The sequence below is a fragment of the Rhea americana genome, unplaced genomic scaffold (genome assembly GCF_003343005.1).
Source record: "Rhea americana isolate MKP2758 unplaced genomic scaffold, rheAme1 scaffold_66, whole genome shotgun sequence".
In the NCBI taxonomy this organism is placed as follows: Eukaryota; Metazoa; Chordata; class Aves; order Rheiformes; family Rheidae; genus Rhea; species Rhea americana.
In genome coordinates, this window is record NW_028186823.1 from 1,049,969 (window position 1) to 1,071,809 (window position 21,841).

Sequence of the window (21,841 nt, forward strand, 5' to 3'; positions counted from 1 at the left end):
AAGGCATTTCAAACATTCAAGTCACTATAGTTAATACTGCATTTTTCAAAAGGTTTAAGGTTTTGCTTTGGTTTTTAATCTTAGTTTTAAAAGAAGCTGACAAAACCAGGAAGAGATAAGGAATTCCATGGTCTCGGAGGATTCATCTTTGGAGTACAGACTGATCTATGAATCCTAACTAGACCATCACACCAGTGATCTGGCTCTGTGAATCCTAACTAGACCATCAGTGACCTGAAATTATCACTGGACACTGCAGTTTCGTGGCCTATTTAGATGTTTCATTTCAATCAAATATCCAGAGACTGGGCATCCAGATCTAATACTGCCATTGCCTCGCAGAAAACAGAACTGGTACAAAAATCATATCCCTTCCCCACAGTAGGTAAGTCTTCTAGGTTAAACTTTAAAATGCTGAGACAATCTGAAAAGCCCTGCAGAGCTGCTACCATGTACCAGAGGCAAGCAGAGAATGTCATTGAATTTCCTCATTGCTACCTTTCTTCCAAAAGAATGGAATGAGAAGTTCTGCAATACTCTTCTAGTATGGTGGCACATACAATTTTGCTTTATTAAAGCATAGTTCAGATTAAGATAGGTTTATTTCTCCCATGAACATGAGGCTTATAATTAAAGCAACAAATACACATTTTTCATAAACCTGGTTTATGAAAGGCTTAATTAAATGAATTATAAAAGCATAAAAAAATGTTTTCTTAAAATAAAACTTTAAATGAAAATGTCACACTTACAGATTTAGATTTTGATAAGCTGCCCAGTGTTTGAATAGTCTTAGAGATAAGTGTCAAAGTTCGAGAAGTCTGAGGATCCTAGGAAAGAGAAAAGTGCTATTATATGGACTAGATATTTAAAACATGGGCTAGAGGAAAATAAATTTTATTTCCTATTTCACTTGCAGAAAATTAACATGAAATTTAAAAAGTCTAAATAAAATAGTATAGTTTGCTTCTTTTAAAGGCATTTGACTCTTGTAAACCATCATGTTGCATAGCTATCTTACTGTCTTTGGTTCTCTGAAGAACAATCATACACAAAGCAGAAAAAATAAGTCAATCTTGAAAATTGTTTCAGTCCTTCCTACCCCTAGTCAGAACAACTACTTAAAGTTTTGAGCAGAACATCTCCAAGCATTGCTTTTACAATCAATCCAGAATTAACACAAGGCAGTAAAAAAAAGGAAGCAATAACTATCTTCTGCACAGTAATTTAGACCTTTCAGCTCATTTGATCTTAATGTAAAATGCACTATTCCTCCCATACCTTTCAAGTTCTTCATGCACACAGTTCATCAACATATACTCCATACGCAAGACAAGCATAGCAGACCTGTGAACTAAGCTATTTCTCCTAAATGCTATTAAAAGAATTAAAGCAAGAATCTTGATAAACAGACTATGGTGACAGAACTACATACATAGTCAGAAAAAATCGATACAGTACTTACTGGATGGTGTGGTGTAAGCTGAAAGAGGTTTGGAGAAAGAATAGCAGGAGCAAAGAATCTCAGGAAAATAAAGCTGCTGACAGCTGTATATCTCACATCTGGGTCACCTATATACATATATATATATATATATATAAAAAAAATCTGCTCAGCATTTCATTAATCCTTCTTAAAAACAATCAATGGCATTCTGCTCAAGTTTCTCTCTTGTGAAGTGACTAGTTAAAAAACTGAACTCGTATTACTCTCTCTGAAAAGTCCTATTCTAATCTGCTTCCCTTAGTGAAAATACCTAGGTTGTTGTTTGTTGTTTTTGTTTTGTTTTTAATCAATRTTGTTTTATGTTGCTGCTGCTTCTCACAGAGCCAATATACCTAAGAGGGATTGAAATGAATTCTCTCCTAACAAGCAAAAAACTTTTGAATCATATGTGTCCCCTTGATTATGCAAAAGAACACTTTGTAAATGTTGATACCACAAATACATACCTCTACCCTGCTCTTTCTAAATATTATTTTCCTTTGAAAGATGTTTAAGAAAAATCTCATATAATCACCAAAAGTTCTGTTCTTTGTGGAACAAATAGTCAAAGAGAAAAACAGCATTAATATGCACCCTTATTTGTATTTTAGATAAACTGCTGTTCAATTATCAAATCCGTTATGGATCATACAGAACTGTAGACTACACGCACATTTAAAAGATACCAAAGATATGAGATAAAACAATACATTGCAACTTACCTTGAAAACGTTTMGCAGCTGACTCTCTCAGTGAAAAGAAAATATCGCACATCACTGTGGGACAGCTTACACCAGATTTTGTAATTACAGTAAAAATGCGATCAACATATTGCCTCAAGTTTTCCTGAAAAATATAATGATCATGACAAAATCAATGTCTTTTTCTGTTGTGGAAAGTGAGRCTATTCATGTTTTTATGCATAACGGCATCACTGTGAGAGTCCTACTTGCAACCTAATACACTTGCAAAACAATCCCACACTCGGTGATAGGCTCTTTGGTAAATGCACTTATTCAAGTACAAGAGTGAAAGTGTTATTTCTGTGAAAAGGAAACATCCAGCRATATGGCATGTTGATCCTTTTTATAGTGTTGTTTTCTATAACATCATTAGGCACCACCAGAGCCTTATCAAGGCTAAGTTATCCTTGCTCCCAATACTATACTGAGTATTCAGTCATTTGTCAGCAAGCTCCAGTCTTCCTTGTTTTTTTTTTTTTTTTTTTTTTTAATTCTACAGATAACATATTTCAGCACAATGCCTTACAGCTTAATGTGAAACTCACGTGAAATAATAATACACACTTTGTGTGGTTAATAACATTTCCAGAGTATTCTAATGAACGACAACTTTATTTGCAACATGAAACATCTGAGGACCTCAGTTACAAAAATTCTATTCATACTAGCATGTATCTTCAAAATCTAATGCATACCCTGTTATTTTCCAGGTTTTCGCCATCTTTTAGTTTCACAGGATCAATTTCACAAGGTTTATGGACCTSGCAGATCTAGAAAGAATATATTGAGCAATTAACGCATTAGTTTACCTTCAAGTGGGAAATTTTAGTAAAAAATTTAGAGTAAATAGCTGAACTCAACTTTATAATGTATRTGTTTTTCCTTTGGAAAAAGTGTCAAAGTTAAATTATCCATTATCTTTTATTTTTTCCAAAAAGTAACATTAATTTGTTCTACTTTAGCCTTTAACTGAAATGTACAATTGTTTGTTAAGCCTTCTTAAGCAGGGCTGATAACGAAAAGACCTACTTTGCCAAAACAGTTGATTTAAAAATGTATCTTTATTCTTCCAAAACATAATTTTTCTCAATGAATGTATTAAAACAACCGATGAACAAAATGTCAAATCATTTAAAGGAAATCTGTGGTCTGAAAGTATTGCTTAATAACTGCACTAAAGAACCCCACCCCTACCACTCTGGTCTAGATAGATAATAAACCATTGCTACAACACATGCATCATATACACAGTTATCTAAGAATAATTTTATTGCTTTAAAACCACTAGAGACAATGTACTGCTTATAGGGCTCTGGCAGTTTTCTGCGGTGGATATTCTTTATTCATCCACATTTTTAATTTATTTATTAATTTCTCAGGGAAAAAAGTTATATTTAATAAAACAGAAGAAATCCATTCAGACAAATGCAAACCTCCCATTTCCTTTAATACTGTTTCTGAACGTGGWAGCTCAGCTGTGGATAAACTAACACACCAGATTTCGATGCAGAAACAGGCTCTTACATATTAATCCTACAAAGTCATCTTAAAATGTGAAGAAATAAACAGCATCTGTTCCCTAAAGGCCTTTTACAGTGATTTTTATCAAACACTCTAWACTGTTCTTACCTCATCTATGATTGGCTTCAGTGTAACTTGCAGATAATGCATCCCTGCCAGTTTCATGGTCTCRTCAATACACTTGGAAGTTAATGAGTTCCCTCTGAAAATGGTGTTTGGATCTCTGAAAGTGAACAATTTTCTGTAATTTAGTCTCTTTGCAAGAAACTGCTAACATATGGAAATAAAAGAAGCAGTGAAAGGTGATGGAAATCTGGTTTTGAATACACAAACAAAAAATCCCTTTGAATCCAGTCTGCCACCAAACGCAGTTATGTAGCATTTAGTGCACTCCCAGGTTGTAACAGAAAAGCAGTATAGCAAGTCCAAAGATGTTGGTAGCNTTTTTTTTTTTTTTTTTTTTTTTTTGTATTAGGGTAGTGTGTAAAAGCCTCAGTGCACCACCCAAATACATGGCAACATGCAGACTCAGATCAAATGTTTTTACAACGTAAATGGACGAAAACGCACCTGATTTTACATGCTCCATGTTTACTTCACATGTGACCTACTATCTTATACCACAAGATGAGTATTTGTAAGTTAGGAGGGATATGAAAGCATTGGCTCCAATGGCACAGCCATCTTTTCTAGGTGACCTGCAGCACTGTCCTATGATAATATCCTTCAACAAGGCACTGATCTCAGTTCTGCACTGAGAGTCCTGTGGATGCTGTGGAGACACTTACTTCTTTCTGCAAGGGCCACTTGCACACAGTTTCTCTACTACAATGCATGGACACAGCACTTGCTAAGCTTCAGCTATCTGCACTGTGATGTGRGGTTTTTTTGTTACTGTATTTGGAGAATGCAAACAATTTCATATTAAATTTGTACCTGTAACTCTCTGTATAGCAGTTTAATTTATGCAGATAGGTACATAATCAACTATCCTTTCTAAACCTAGATGATCAAAACTGTGCCCATAGACAGTATTTCAAATCTAGACATCAAGTCTTTTGCTTGCTCTCATACATACAGTAACAACATATCTTTCCTGATTTTTATACTGTACCACAGCTGTATTCATTTACAAGCAGTGAAGAACAGGATTAGTTCTTCTGCTGGATTCACGATTTTGTTTTTTAAAGAAACAAGCTGCCTACCTGTTAGAAGTGCCAGACAGCCCTGAAAACACATAAACATCCCTTGCTGTCTTATTACAGGAACACAACTGACCAGAGAGCAGCAAATTTCCTCACATTGCATTAACCAGAATACTTCAGCCAACTTGCAGCACAGAAAAATACACCTACCTACAGGAAGGAAAATAGTCTATCCCTTAGACACTATGAAAAAAGCCAACCCACACACAGACTTTATTTTGTACTGAGGAAAGCTTTTACTTTAGAGTCAGTATCTGTCACTCCCCTCAGCTCCCAGCTATCTCTGCTGTCAGCCAAGAGCATGACTAYGTAGGCTTATGGCAACAAGTCCTGCCTGTCCTGAATGCTAGATCTTGATGCTGCAAAAATGTCAACAGGACAGTAAGTCAAGGCAGAGACTTAGATAGAAGTGACCAGAGAAAAGATTACGCTTTCTGCCATCCACTGCCAGATCCAATCCCATCTTTGTTCTTCAGCCATCTAATTGGAAAGATGGAATTCAGTTTGCCTTAAAAATTCATCCCTAGGAAGAAACTTGCCTTTTGTTTTCGAACAAGTTCAGGAAGCACTTAGTGTTAGATGGGTTATTAGCACACTATAAAGCTGAAATGTTTTCATGTGAACAGCTGAATGTAGGATTTTTACAATTACCAAATATAATCAAGACTGAGAACACAGTAAGAATCTCTGCTCTCAGACCTAACAACAATCTTGTAAGTAGACAGAGGAAAATCTTCTGGGGTGTCCTCTAARATTTCAACTCATAGATCTTCAGAGCACTGAATGAGTTTAAATACTCTGTCACTCAGCTGGGAGGAACAGGAACAACACCAACAGTTTCTTTTGAAATTACACGAAATTCTAGAAACTGAGTGCAAGATCCTAAAACTAGCCAACATTGAGAATGTAAGTTTAATAGCAATTGGTTTGTTGGTACTTACTGAGTTCTCTTCACTTCGGCATTCGCAATGGCACTTATGAAAGGCACAATTCTGCCATAGTGTAAGAAAAGCCTGACAAGAGGTATGGCTGCTTCCTGTTTTTCTCTGCAAACTTCACCCAAAATGTGTGCAGCTGATGCCGAAACAGGCTGAACAGTGGAGATAAATAAAAACTTTGAGAGGTCTTGCTAGAAGAATCATTTTCTTTCCTTCCCATCAGCTCCTTAATGCAGAAGACCATGCAACAGTTGCAGCAGCCCATTACCCAAATGTGCCTGCACATAACATGGCTGCACCTTACCTTCTATTTTTCTGTTGGTGGAAGGTTTTGCTCACAAGAGGGCAGCAACTTAAAAACTATTACAATACAGTCTCTTTTTCCCCATTTTTAATAGCTATCTTTTCACTGAATATCACTGCTGCCTGGGAAGCAACTGGAGAAGAACTCTAAACTTTCCTGTTTTCAAGCCACAATCATAACAGAACACAGTTCTTGTACTGAAAAAATAGCAGTGCTGTTACAACTGCTAAAAGTATATATAATGGCAGACATGGGCCAACATCTGATATTTCAGGATCAGGTTTTTGTTTGTTTTATTGTGCAAGTAAACCTGTTTCTTTCCAGTGAAGAAAAACCATTTCAAACTGAAGTTCACTTTGTATTTTCAAATATAAAATTAGAAAACCACACAGAATATGTGGCTGTCATAACCACTGTTGTTCCTGGGTGTGCCTTCACCCACCATACTGCATGCAGATAAAGATCTTTTCTGCAAGGACTGAAAACAAACATGCTGGATATGCACAGCTTAACAAGACCCTCAAATGGTAAAAGGAAGAAGGTGAAGTCTATGGTGAAGAACTATAGTGCCAGGCAGATACTGACAAACATTTCAGGAGAACTTTGTGAGGATGATCAGCAGGTAAACAATAAGCAATGCAAGCAAATTACCTCAACATCTGCAGATTTTAGCAGGAGGTCTCTAAGTGGACTGTAATAGTCTGAGGAGAAAACATGGTCCTCAGTGTAAACCACATTTAACCTTAAGGAACCAAGGTCATCAGGTTTCAGTGACTTGTTACCATTATCTCTGGGCTGCAGGAAATACCTGACAAGCAAAATAAGACAGAAGGCTTATTTTGAAATACAACACTATCTCAAGCTATACATGAGTATATATAACATGTACAGACATACATAATATTTATATATTTATTAAATTTTTGAGAGTTCTGAATCAGGATTTTTAAATGAAGTTTACCAGTTTATTTTGCACCAATTGTAACAAGGGGAACTCTGATCATAAAGATTTATGTAGCTGTGATATGAAATTCCATATAATAAGAAAACTATAGCACTGGTGATAAATTACAGCAGAYAATAGTAAAAAGTCAATGCATTAGAACTCCCACAAACAATATACAGAGGCAAACTGAGATCTCCAATCATATATCAAAACTTACTGTTCTTATATCTAGCTCTTTTTWAAAAAAAAAACGCCAAAATAATCTTAGTAAATGTAAGTTAAATCCATTTAAAAACTTTATTATATAGTAATAGTTATTCTTAGAACTTCATAGCAAACATATACTTTCACCTATACTACCAAAAAAACGTCAAATACCATGCTTCGTATGAACTAGACTGTCGGAGAAATTTCAAAGGAAGTCTTAGTTCTCCTAGAAACTCATCTCCAAACTTCAAGTTACTGGCATTCCAAAGATCAACTCTGTAATAAAACAAATAATTAATATGACCATGTCATAATAAAAGAAAAAAAAATCAACAACTTTGTTTTCAATTTTGTGGTTCTCCCTCCCAAACATGAGTCAGAAAGGTCCAAAACTCTACTAGACAGGTTTCCAAGCCATCAGGGACAACCTCAGATTTCTGGAGCTTTACAGTTCACCTCCATGAAACATCAGTGAAAAATCTCTGACCACCTTTCCCTCATCTGTATAACCAATTTTCCACAATCCATATTGATAAAGATTCAGTGGGTTCTTTGGAATCCCCAACAGGAGGGAAAAAATACAAAGATTTCAGTCTGGGTCTAACTTAGGATTATTAGAAGTGGGAGTCCTTACAGAGTTAGGGTGAATGTCTACAGAGTCTTTCCTGGTGTTTTTGGTTCTAGGAAGGTTTACTGTATCAGGCTAATAAACTTTACTGCACCTAAACTAGTTCTGCACAGATTTTCAGAAACCTTAAGACAGTTCTACCATTCTGTATAACAGTTCACCTGTGTACTGACTGCAGCCTACATAAATTACAGCACTCAGTCCCTCACATTTGGGAAGCTCTAGTGTGTATCTCTAGATGATACTTCTTCTCCTTGGTGTACAAAACAAACTGCCGAGATTCAAAGTAGTAGTACTGGTTTGCACCTGCAGAAAAATTTTGTTTAGCATTAATGTTTCAAACTCTAGGATGGAGTTTCCTCTGAGAGGCACTTTTATTTTAGAACAAGCTCAGCTGAGAATTTCACAACTAATCAAGTGACAGTCTGAATGCACCTTAAACTTTGGGGAAATGCACACATACAGGGCATTCAAATAAAGAGGATTTTTGAGAGAACAGTAAGTTTAATTTAGATCAAGTGCAAAGTCATCCAGTTATGGATACATTTATACCACCTTCCTAGTCTCAAGCAATTCACAGCAGGCTTGTCAAGGAACGAAGGCTGACAGTCCCTATAAAGGTTAGTTCTACCTTATATGAAAGCAAAGGATATCACTTAAATCCTCTGAGGCTTATCTCTCAACAGCATCTCATGCATCAAATTTCATATGCTAGACATAGCATCAGCTCATATTGCATGTCTGCTGCTTTAAGTTCTTCAAACTCTGATATTTTGACAGTATTTTTGTAGGGCAAGATTTCCAAAAAAGGAAAAATTTTCTATGCAAATTCTACCTCCTCTACCCTTTCTCCATATTTGGTCAGCTACTATCCTGCTAACTCTAATTCACGTGACTCAAAGCAGCTTCAGGAGAGGATGAATCTTGAGAAACTTATTTATGTGGTCAAACAGTTTACCAAGTATTTATAGGCGAATGGTTTATAGCTTAGCCAAATTCTGTCAAGACACTCACTAGCAACAACAGATTCAAACATACACAGCCTTACACACTTCCAAAGAGAATGCTCCCATATGAAATCAAGTTATAGATAAAAATCAGTACAAACAATCTGTAGGAGTGGAGCTAGCAACTCAAGACCTCACACTACACAGTAAATAAGCCAGGCATGCAAAGTGTTGAAACTATTGTTTTGTGCACTTGGAGTATGAAGGATAAGGCAGCATAAAAAAATGTGTCATAATATGCCTCAGAGTGAAAGATTACTGTCTTTTAACTTTTTAAAAAGCAAAATTACGTCAAGCGCAGCTTTACAAATGGTCAGGCTGAAACCAAGTATAACAAGAGTCTTCACTGCTATGTTAACGTCCCTTTAGCCACAGAAAGAAGCAAGCAAGCAGAGAGGCGGAGGAGACACAATGGATTTCCCCAGAACATCTGGTCCCAAAGCACTGATATGCCCTGCCTGCAACTTCCTACACCCACTCAAAGACAAAAACCTTTCATTGCTTTAGAGAAAAAGCCATGAGAGATTAAGACTGCTCCATACCCTGTGGAATGATATTTTTCTCAGGAGTAAAAAAACCACAAAACCAAAAAAGAAAAACAAATTGCATGAGCCATCCAGAGGGCATGGGGGCAATCTAGCCCTGACTGAACAGGGTCACTCAAGGAAGTGAGCGGGGGTGGAAGGGGAATCCAGGATGGAAACAAAAAAACCCACTGTCCTTTTTGGGACAAAAATCTCTGAACAAAGTTTGCTCAACTAAAACTGCTTTCCAATATTAAGTGCTTAATCTTCTTCCCAACTGTTCTGTATGTCTCTTCACAAACTCTTTACCATACTCTTTTTTTTCAATCTCAGTTACCTGCACATTATCATTGCAGCCAGTCATTTGTCCAGAAATCACTTACTAAGTAAACCAAAACCACTGTATAATTCTATTCAGTTCCAGCAGTCCAAAATAAGAATTTCTACCAAAGCCATAACTTTATCCATGGGCTGCCTGAAACAGCATTTTAAAAGTGTGAAATATTCAAGTGCAGGTGTCTGTTCCAGGACAGCTGATTCAGTGAACATCTAACATCACCTTCGCAATAGGCGATTCTTTAAAAATAGTGGCATTCCAGTCTACAACAGTGGATTTGGAATCTCAAGATGTTGTTCAATTGCATGCTCCAATATATATCCTATGGAACATGGAACATGTTGTTTACTACCTGCCTACATCATGCAGAAATACTAGTCTGGTGCTAGGTCATCTGGTGTGATCCTCATACTAATTCAGCCAAATCAGCATGGCACTGAGCCTGAGATTTCTAGCTCTCTTATGAAATTAGTCGCAGGTTGCCCTTAAACTAGCTACCTTTGCACTGCCTAATGCAGATACTCTCAGTTTATTGTATCTCTCAAATAGGAATAGTTTTACTTTCCTGTCTCGCAGAGCCCTGGCAAGGATAAATCTAGTAATGGTCATGCACAGCTGTGATACTACAGTAACAGGCTACCTGAACCAGTTGCTGATAGTCAGWCTAAGTAGAGAATAATATGGCAGACTGCATCCATTCATTCACTAACATAAATGCATCTTGCTCACTAGGGTAAGTATTGTCTTCTCTTTCTGGTCCCCTCTCTTTCCCTTACTGCCAGTTCTGCTTCTGAAGGGACAAGAGAAATATTTTGAGAAATAAGCCCTTACTGCCTCTCCAGAAGGAACATACACGCAGAAAGAGGTGGAGAGTGGGGCAACTGTTCTCCTTCAACTTTCGTTCCTCCAAATCTTAGCAGACCGGAGGAGGGAAATATCACACTTCTTGATACAAACACAGCAGTCTTCAGCTGCGGTGCATCCAGCTCACCAGATGGCCCAGATCTCTAAGTTTCAACACATATGATGGTATCATGCATGCAATACTTCCAAGTTTTGCTCCTTATATTCACCTGTCCCAACAGACACTGTTGACAGGCCCCAGCAAGTTTTAAAATAGTAATAACTGTGTGTGTGKGGGGGGGGTTTACTTTGTTTTTGAAATTAGAGCTGCTTCTTTCCTGTGCATTTTATCATACCCAGCCTTGCAAGAAGGAGTTAAATTCTGGCAGGCAAAAAGAAAGAGAAACTGCCTTGGCCACCAAGAAACTCTGAGCTCATGAGTTTCCTATCAGGGAAAGAGGACCTCCATCTGGGTTGCTAAAATGAAGGGACAAAAGAAAACAGATTGTTCAAACTGAGCGCATCCCATAACTTCTAGACTCTCTTTGGGAACTGAGGGAGGAATGGAAGATGAGCCTACAAATAAAAGACTACACTTAGCAACAACAGCATATTAGTAACTTACACATAATATCAAGGAAAATAATCAGGATCTCTCCCACAGTGGAACTATTATGTACATTCAGACACGATCTACAGGACTGTAGAGATAAAGGCACGTACAGACACAGCGACAAAGACTCATCTTGATTTATCAGAAGTAAAACCATGCTTGCCACTTGGAAAACTCACTGTACTATAAAGTTACACAACTTTGGAAGAAAAGTTAATTTGTATGAAGTTTTTTTTTTTTTTAAAAAAAATATTACCTGATCTCCATTTTGTCAACTTCATCAACATCTTCAATATCAAAATGAGACTTCTTGTTGTAGCTACTGGGTCTTGTAACCTAGTGAAAAGGAGGAATCTTTTAACAAATTAATCTGATACAAAAGAATTTCTCTGTTACTTGTGCAATGCTCTGACAGATTGCAATCTTTGACTATCAGCAGTAAGAGGATAGGGTTGGACTCTTTTCAGTGGTGCCAAGTGACAGGACATGAGGCAATGGGCACAAACTGAAACACAGGAATATAAGGAAGAGCTTTTTTACTGTGAGGGTAACACTGGCACAAGCTGCCCAGAGAGGTTGTGGAATCTTCTTCCTTGGAGTTACACAAAACCTGCCTGGACACACTCCTGTACCACGTGCTCTAGGCAACTCTGCTTTAGCAGGGCGGTTGGACTAGATGATCTCCAGAGGTCCCTTCCAACCTCAACCATTCCGTGATTCTGTGAACTTTAGTCCTGATTCTGAAAACCTTTATGCATGTGAATAAACCTGTTGACTAAACAGATTCCTCACTACTCAGAAGTAGTTACATAATCATATCAAAGAGCAACTACATCATACACCAGACTTTCTTTAACCAGAAAAGGGGAATTTTTCATATTACTATGGTACTTTTAGTTTACATTGAAAAGAAAAAGTTGTGTGAAGGAATACTTCCTTTTTTTCCATAAATAAATTCTAAAAAAAAAAGTAAATTAATAAGTGGTTTGAAATAGTCTTACAACAGATGCCCTGAGGCACTCTGAAGAGAATAAAACAAAAACAATCAAACAACTCCTCCCTCCTCCCCCAAAAAAACATTTTGCAGTTAATTAAAACTGGGAAGTTCTGCCTGTTCTGCTATCTTGGATGTCAGTTAATCATATCCACATAAAAATACCAAGCAGATCGATTTTCCAGGAGAAAATCTGTTACGCATATCAGAATACAGAATCAGGTCCACAGATCAGCTTTTCTCACCAAACATTTGCCACATTGATAAACAGCAAAGCATAGGTAGAAAGACATGGAAAGATAGCTGCAAGTGTAGAGAAGAGAAGAGAAAGTTTTTATGCAAACATTTCTTAAAATTTGTTTTCTAGCATGATAAGAAGAAAAAAAAAGACTTTGATGGCTGTATTTTTGACTAGTGTGTCAGAAACCTGAGAAAAAAGTTACCCCACCCAGCTGAAACCACAGCACAAACTGATCAAATGCAAGCATATATAATGTGTGGGTTCGGCTCTTGGTTGCACATACAAGTGCAACTTTATTGTAGCTTTAAAATACTTTTGTGGCTTAATACTTCCTACTCATGGAAAGTGGCTTTTATTGTAAAYTTAGCTTTTTAGTTTTACATTGTACACCAGACGGTACAAACAAGAGAGGCAAAGATTTAGCTGCACTGTAGGAGAGGAACCAGAGGAGTATCATCCTCAGCATGTGATGCTGAATATAGTTTTTGTTCACAAAAACAAGGCTATTTTTGAGGTGATACCTATCACCTAAAAGGTACTAGGCAGCACTGGAGACCAAACCCTTCAGTCTATAATTGATTCAAATGCACCTGTAAGCCCAAGAGTATGGTGATTTAAACACATCATATCACTTCAGGAGTTCAGCATAAATTTCCTTACCCTACCTTGAAACAGTCTTCATTGTGGCTTGAAGAAATGATCCTACATAACTGAAAATGGCTTATTTTCTACTACTGCAAAGCTAATAAGGAAGTTATCTTACATATTTTTTTATTAGCTGTAACATGAGCGGTCAAAAAAGGTTCCAGCACAGGTGTAAGTTACAGCACAACCTGTCTAGTAAACATTTTTCTAAGGAGCTTTGCTGGAGTCTGCATGTTTAAGGCCTCTATTATCTGCAAGCCTGCTCAGCATGCAGATTAGTTTAAATGCTCAAGAACTGTATTTCTAAAAAGATAGTTGTATGAAGTTCACCGGTAAAAGGACAGAATTGAATATTAGGAAATTCCTAGCCCACAGTGCTGAAATTGTTGTAAAATGGTATATGATAGCTAAGAGGGCACAGCTCAGCTCTGTTGCTCCTTTTATTTATGCAAAGCTCTCAAGAAACTTAACAGCTGCTCAAAACTTTTTCAGCACATGTGGGTTTGCAAAGGGGTCCTCAGCACGTACCTTCCTCAGTTCCCATGAGGGGGGAATTTTCCTGTAGCTGCATATAGACTTCTGAGTCCCTTTGCAGTGCTGCAGCTGGATAGTGGTGGAAATGGTCCCCATACCTCAGGTGCAAGTTTCACTTGTTCCACCCTTTTAATAAGCACTTAGATTTCACAGCAATGAAGAGCTATTTTCCGCTTAGAAAACTAAATCTATGAAAGGAAAGTATCTATTCACTGACTTTTACAGAGCTGCTTCCTGCTTGGATCCATGGACAGTCACTGGGCTTGCAGACTGCAGGAAAGTTGAGGAAGCTGTTTGGAATTGGCAAATGACACCTCTGTCAACAGCATGAATCTGTGTAGCTCTACAGGAATCAGAGCACTCTGTTAGCTTGCATCAGCTACAAGGCTGCTCATGTCTCATTACCAAATATATTTCCCAGTCATAGCAGTTCTCCTGAACTTTGGTCCCTGGAGACATTTAGTTAGGTATGTACTAACCACTCTCCAAAAAATGACATAAATCTATGATGACTCTGTCTGCACTGGGGGTATGTTTTTGCAGCAGAGTTCCTGCTGATTCAGACATGGCCCCAGCTCTGTTCCTACCATACAGAAAACCTTTTACTCTGATTTAGCAGAACAGCTGGGGCATAGGTTTGAGCTCAGGTTTTGCTTCTGCTGATCCTTGCATGCAACCTGACTTTTAGCAAAAAGGCAAGCTAAATAAGCCTCCAGCTCCCTTTCATAATTCCAGCTAGCAGGTGCTCCCCTTTTCCCTCATTCTTCCTCTCAATCTCCATCAGCTGCCAAGTTCAGTGCTGAATTTGTTTGTTCTGTTTCTACAAGGCACAGAGGGCAGAGGAATCAAACAGGTGAAGCTTTGTGGTTTGCAGACTGAATTCCTGGATTACATTCTCGTTAAAAAGTTCTCACAGTTAGATGTCTCTAGAACTGCCTATATTAGGAACAAGGAAACCCATTTTAGCTTATTTACATATAGCATCATTCATGTGTCACTGCCAAAGGCAGCAGCTTTGGGCTAGGTGAGAAGCTGATATCCTGGGCAGCCCTGGGTGAACACACAGCGCACCTCAGTGCAGGTTCACTACTCAGAGCTGCGAGATCTCTGCCTTGCCAGCCAGCCATGCCCACGCAGCACCAGTGGGGCTGCGGGCTCACGGAGTCAGGCAGGGAGAAAGGTTCATCACCAGCTATAGTTAAATTTGCAGTGAAGCTATACTTTAGAAAGATTTGCTGGATTACCACAGCAAAGATTACCCTAAAAGGTTATCCCAGCCAACCTTCAGTGCTTCCACCACTTAGGGTGGAAAGAAGAAAGAGCTTCTGCCAATAAAGAGCTTATTGTATCTGTTCCTCAAACACAAATATATTACACCAATATGAGCACATTTCTGCTGGTATGACTGACTTTGCATTTTGGTATAACTGTCCAGTTTCTAGATAAAGATGGTAGTTCGTAGAGGGTGGAGGGAGAAAGCAGTAAGTTCCCTCACTGGCACAGGCCAGAATGATACGTGCATTTCAGATCAGCATGATGCAGTAGCACTTGTATGGCTGCACAGCTCTTCTATCCCTGGCTCCTTCCTGCTAYGGCTGAATATGCTTCTGAATTTACTCTAGAAAACACATCCCTAAGTGCCATTCCTAYACAGGTAACAATTTCTACTGCAGATGTGAGCATGTTTTTGAAATATCTATTTAATTAGACCCATAAAATGTAGACCAGGAATAAAATGTCCAAGAGAAAGATGCAGATACTTTATAAGACAGAATGAAAACTTTCAAGAGGTATCCACGCTATAAAGCTATAAACATACATACACACACAAATACGCTCAGATCTAGAAAAAAAAAAAAAGGAGAACTTTGAGTTACGCTTCATGGGAACAGGACCTGTTCTACGTTAAATACAGTTGCAGAGGCTTCACCCACTTGGAGAAAAGGCACTGGTATTGCAGCAGAATGGTAACAGCTAAAACATCCAGTTTTAAATATGCTTTCTTTCTGCTGTTTTCAATGTTTTAATATTCCTATGAGACAACCTTCCTTCCACTGAATAGGGAAGGTAGGCTAGAAAAAACACAGGCTAGAAAGAACCACATAAGCTAAATAAATAAATAAAATGTAATAAAAAGTAATAATAATTAGAAATCCTACTCTTTATCTATCCTTTCTCAAAACTGCCTGGGCTGAGTTATAGGGGAACGAAAAGCTTGCTGCTCAGGAGAAGTGGCTGGAAGCTTTTCCTTTGGGCACCTGGGCTGAAGCAATATATTGCTGCCTCAGCAGACAGCTAGTCTGAATCTGGATACTTCTGCGCTCTGCACTATGCTTTGAAACAGCCTTCAAAAAAGACAGCTGGCACAACATGGGGCAGCCTGTTGTGCCAACTATCTACAGTGTAGTATTTCAGCTTGTCACCCATTCCTTTGAAATACCAACCTCAAAATAAAACACTTCATCAAAATGTGGATTGTTGGTCTTCTTTTTAACTTTAGTCTTTTTGGCTTCTGATCTGAATTAAAGAAAGAAAAAAAAAGTATAAGAAACAACATTAGCGGAAGTGTGATCCTAGAACAGAGTCACTGAGGAACAATGAAATAGTCAAACATTTGATTTATTTGAAAGAACTGGAGTGCCATGCGGCTCTAGGACAGCAAGGCACATGTGCTCACACAAATTTGAGAGCGCGATTCACTGCGTTGCTGTGTAAGTAATTGTAGTTTGTTACCCACTCTTAAACTGGCACCCTTGAACCCTGATTCTGTCACTTGCTCCCTCCGGCAGTCTCATATGTGTACAAAGCAACGTGCAGGAATATAGCTTTGAGCAGCAGTATTTGGGGGACATTTTCAATTGTCATGTGACTCAAGGAGTTCTCACACCCTAAAAGCACAGGAGATGGATGAGGGCTGATACACATATTTCCGTATTTTATTTTTTTGTAATCTTGGCATGAGGAATTAATGAATGCTTTTCAATGGTGTTAAATAATAAATAATAATGAATAATTTACTCTGTAAGAATGAAGAGGTTGTTCAAAGAAACAGTTTAGCACATGAGCACTTCAAACATTTTTTTAAGCTCTACTTTTTATAAGATCAGAAAGTCATATTTTTACTGCTCTATCATATACCTCTATTCCTTTTACCCTTTTCCCTGCAGCCCCAACAGCTCCCAGTAAACATTACACTGTTGAATTGAGAGAGGTCCTAGGCAGAAGTCTTCAATTTATACTGTTATTGGCAGACCTCCCTCAAATCTCTCACAGGGTAATAGGCCTGCCAAAGTTCAGTGCTGCCCATGCATTCTCTGTAGACGGTATCTTCCTCCTACGTCTGCATTTTAGAATACAGACTAATACTAACTGCTTGGTATTGAGCTAAAGCCAGTCAATGCATTTCACATAGGCCAGCCAAACAGCTGTTTGATGATTTCCAAACATTATGAACCTAATGCTTGATTTGCCCTAGTTACCTACAATTGAAAAGCTCTATAACTTCTTGTGTCATTGAATTTCCTCTTCAGCTCAGCAGTAATAAGAGGGTATAGATAAAAACAGACACAGATGGAAAGATGCAACAACCACGAGGAAACCTGACCTACTAATCATTTCATCTCAGAATTTATCCCTCATTTCTCATGCAGCAGAGCTGCTTATATTCCTTTTAACTAGGTATATTGACCAGACAATTCTACGTGTTCTCTTACAGTGGCTAAGCAAAGCTAGGTTTAATTCCCCGTGCTGCTAAAGCCTTCCTGTATGAATTGAATGAGCCAGTCCACCAGCATATGCTGCTTTCACTTCTATAATACAGGTGCTGAATGAGTTCTGGTTGAGAAGTCTCTAGGCTCTGTAAGTACAAATTACACAATAAACAACAGCACATCTGTTGGCATTTTTATGCTTGGCATTGCATAAAATGCAATAGCATAAAGCAGCTTTCCTACTCCAGGAGGAGAGGCATTGAAAGATCCAGAGAGGAAAATGATTTAGAGATTAAAATATCTCACTATTCCTAGGAGGAGCTGAGAGATAATCGCCTCTAAGACACAGGGCTGACTGCCTACCCCATCTCATCAGCCAGGCTTGCCAATCAACCTCTTTACTGATAAGCCCATCAGGGAAGGGACTGGGAAGTAGGATGTAGAATGGGAGACGATTAAAGCGAGCACAGCTACCAGGCAGTAACAAAGCAGTGGATGGGAATAAGCTGCATGCCGCTAACTGAAGATGGGAGGTAAGCCCCCCCCCCCCCCCCCACATCAAAAAAAAAAAAAAAAAAAGATAGGAAGAGGATGGAGCTATGCTCTATGTTTTGAAATGAGACAAACTGTTCTGTGTTATCAGGACTTATACATTATTAGGACTTGGGGGAGCAGACAAGGAGAGGTACATTTGGACATTCAAGGATACATTAGTTAGTCAAAAAATCTCCTGACAGTGCCAGCAATATCCATCTATATACCATCTGAAACAAGTTATATGATTAAAACATCAAAGCATACAAGTGAAATATGCAGCTCATTTTGAGGGATAAGACATAACACACCCAGAAAAGATGAAGGCTACAGATCAGTCTCCAAGACTCCTCTGTAGACAGGTCAAGTATTTGTCAGGAATGAGTCTTATTTATAGTACTTTATTTAAAGTGTTGTAAAATACTGATTCATCTACGCTATAAATGTGATTTTCTGCAGCCATAGCACAGCCATTTTATTCCTAACAGGGCACAGACATACAGAATGACTCTCCAGATCAGCAAAACCGAAATAGTGATATTCAACAGCATGTGAAATTTTGTAACAAAATATGAAAGTTTAATCCCAAATCTAAAGTAAATAGTACTGTGTAAATATATTGTATCATCTAATTATTTAACCTCTTCCCAGAGTTTTATCCTGGTATTATGTCTGCATAGTTCAAATTAGAGGACTGAGTCACCTACAGCATTCTAGATATACATTAATTTGCCACACCTTGAAAGTGAAAAGATTCCAAAATRTTCACATACAGTTGCACATATTCTGCAAGATGTTGATATATCAAGCCTCCCCACTTGCCAAAAATTGGGCAATAAATTTGGTTAAAAACTAACCTCCAATTGCTACGTGAGAAGTTGCACAAATTAAACCTCAACAAAATTAAATACTCTAAGATACTCAAATTATTAAAAAATTATTCAGACCTTTACACAAATCAAAACTGAAATAAGCCTCAAATTACTTGCTCTAGTCTAATTTACTTGTTCATACATGCAGCACACATGAACACTTAGGTATTTTAGTGGTATTCAAACTCTCTGTCCATCTGAAAAGGCAGGTTTCTAATGAGGAAGGAAACAAATCATTGTTATAAAATGTTCTTGTATTTGTAATACTTGCCTGGAGGGTCCTGCTAAGGTAACTGTGGCATAGGGATCGCATTGCCCATTCACAATGGGCAGGCCTTGGCATTCTAGAACTCTAGAAAAGAAGAAAATGCAGACAAACAAATCAATAACACAAGGAGAGCTTGCAAAGCAAACAGAAGCAATGCATTTTTCTCTTGTCTCATTTTCACAATACCTTTTACTAAAGAATTTAAATGTCATTAAGCACAATCCTTTTAAAAATAAACATGTACGTTGGTCTTAAATACTGTCTTTAATAGAGTCAAAAGTATGGTTAAATTACACGGAAATCTTAAACTTGAAGGATTCTTAGTATGCAAGAACAACAATTTAAGGTTCATAAAATAAGTCAGTTATCAAGATGGGAACTGTCAACATTTTATAATTATCCAACTTATTCACCAAAAATAATAATAAACAGAATTTACTTCTGTAACAAAAGATGGGAAAAGAACACAGACAGATCCCAGCAGCAGACAAACGATTTCTCAGAATCATGTTCACGATGYCCTCAGTGCTTCTGACAAAATTTTGCATTGGCTTATTTGTCAAGAAATCTTAACTACAGACCAAGACACTGCTATGAGGCATCCATCTTCCTTGCTAAAATTTTTATATAGCAAAACTGAAAAGGGGAACACATTCAGCAGCTCAGCACTGAAGAAGTCAGAGACACTGGAGGGACAAAATAGAACAAATCAGTTTCTGCTGACATGTGGCAAGTCATGGTGACAAATCTGCACCTTCACACTCTCATTCCCACATCTCTGTCTAAAACGTGGATCAATGTAAAGACATTCCATGCTTCATAAACTAAAACCTTACTTAGAAAGGTAGGATCAATTAGAAATAACAACAGGCAAGTCAGTTGCTGGGACTTTCCCTCCTGAAACAACTTCTACTTCAAGCAGGTAAGTCTGCTGGTTTTGTAGAGGATGCCAAATATATCTTCCAGCAAGTGAAGTGCTGAAAAGGTGGTGTACTGCAGCAGCTCATATGCGGCCTCTTCCAGAGATGGTGTCAAAAATGCTCCCAARTGTAATAATACTCCCTAGTCTTTCAGAAATACGTCAAATCGCACCTTACCTGCACAAACACTTGATCCCGTGCTTACTGCAGTGCTAGACTTTAATTTACTTGGTGCCTTTGTTTTGTGTAGGAGCATTTACTTATACCAGAGAGCAGTATGCTCTAAAGCAGGAAAGGGGAAAAGCAGATAAAGATAGTTCTAAGGATGGACAATGGAACAACTGAAAATGATCTTTCTCATGAACACAGCAGATTTGCAGAATCTTTACCAAGTTGCAGAAAAGAGGCTGCTTTTCAGTGCAACTCTAGTCTTACTGCAGTCCTTAGACTACACACACAGAGCTGTAATTACACAGGCAGAACTACACTGTCGCAACTGGAAATTTTTAAATGAAGACAAAATCTAAAGCTCCTTGGGCAGGTAAGCAGTACCTATACTCACAGTGTGACATACTTTACACACTTCTGGGTGCTATAAATTCAGTAAGAAAAACAATATCCATTTCCTTGCTTTCAGCAACTTTGATATAAAAAGCAACAGGAAAAAAAAATCAGCAACAGATAGCACTCTACAAATTTATCCACAAAGCAAAGTTTTTGGAACACATGATGTAGACTTCAAACATTATTTTACCACAGAGCTATTACTTGTTCTGCATAAGGTGATGAAAAAATTTATACTCTACCAATACTAGTTAGAGTAAAATAAATAATTTATTCTATCTAGGCAAAATCCTTCTATACCAAAGCCTACTACAGTCCAGAACTGTACTTTCTTTGACTAAAACAGGACATACTGTTTACTGGAGGGGTAAACAATGCACACTTTTTTTTTTTTTTTTTTTTAATCAGAGAAGTTCTACTATCAGTCAATCTAGATAGGTTCAAATGGGCCTAAAAAGGACATCAGGATCGAAGATTACACTAAAGTGGCACAAGCAAGAAGCAGAACGCTCAGGCCTACAACCTCACTGAATAAAGTCTAAATAATTGGCTTACTACAGGCAGCCCCCAATAATGCACAAGCTTCCTATTTTCACAGCCTCCACTTGCACAGGAAAACACTTAGTTGTTAACCTTGATGGATCTCCTTTTCGTTACTGATTCATTAATACTGGTGCAAAAGAGAATTATGTCTATTATTTTGAATAGTCAAGTGAAATCATAGATCAAAACCATAGCAAAAGTAATCAAAAAAACTTGCATGGGATAGGTGCTCTACCACTTTTATTTCTAGACATCTTTTGTTCTATTAAAAATTTTACTTTTCACATATAATTGGAAGCCCTTCATATGCCCAARCTAGTAGGTATCTGATACTGCACAGTGCTGCCATGCCAATACCTCGATTCGAGCTACAAATGCTATCACAGTACTAGTTGGAAATGAAAGATTCATGTCCCTCTAAGCCTCAAAGTCAAATACACACCACACAGAATTTGGTCGTCTAAATGCAGAGATGAGTTAGTTCTTCTCTGCAGACTCCTGCTGCTGCTTCCAGAAAGGCAGCGGTTGCTCATTGGTCCTGTATATTTGACGGCTCCCTGCCTCCCTGGGGCATCACACTCTAGATGTACGTTCTCACGCAATCAAGTCCTACTCCAAATCCACTCAGCCTATCTTACAGAAGGTGAAAATCATTTTTTTCTTTTTCTTTCTTTTTTCTTTTCTTTTTTCTTTCTTTTTTTTCTTTTTTCTTTT

General features: G+C 37.9%; 1 protein-coding gene across 3 annotated transcripts in view; it reads right to left on the reverse strand.

The window, feature by feature from the left end:
* RASA3 (RAS p21 protein activator 3) overlaps positions 1-21,841 on the reverse strand; it is a 182,000-nt gene that overhangs the window by 14,381 nt on the left and 145,778 nt on the right. For 2 of the 3 annotated variants that reach the window (XM_085320869.1, XM_085320868.1), the window contains 11 exons: positions 19,104-19,184; positions 16,161-16,233; positions 11,559-11,638; positions 7,522-7,626; positions 6,849-7,005; positions 5,897-6,045; positions 3,859-3,973; positions 2,925-2,999; positions 2,209-2,332; positions 1,466-1,572; positions 753-830 (listed from right to left, as the gene is read on the reverse strand). In XM_085320869.1, coding sequence (XP_085176995.1) covers positions 753-830; positions 1,466-1,572; positions 2,209-2,332; positions 2,925-2,999; positions 3,859-3,973; positions 5,897-6,045; positions 6,849-7,005; positions 7,522-7,626; positions 11,559-11,638; positions 16,161-16,233; positions 19,104-19,184 — 1,144 coding nt within the window. The remainder of the gene's footprint in view (positions 1-752; positions 831-1,465; positions 1,573-2,208; positions 2,333-2,924; positions 3,000-3,858; positions 3,974-5,896; positions 6,046-6,848; positions 7,006-7,521; positions 7,627-11,558; positions 11,639-16,160; positions 16,234-19,103; positions 19,185-21,841) is intronic. The other variant, XM_085320870.1, reaches the window with a different exon arrangement.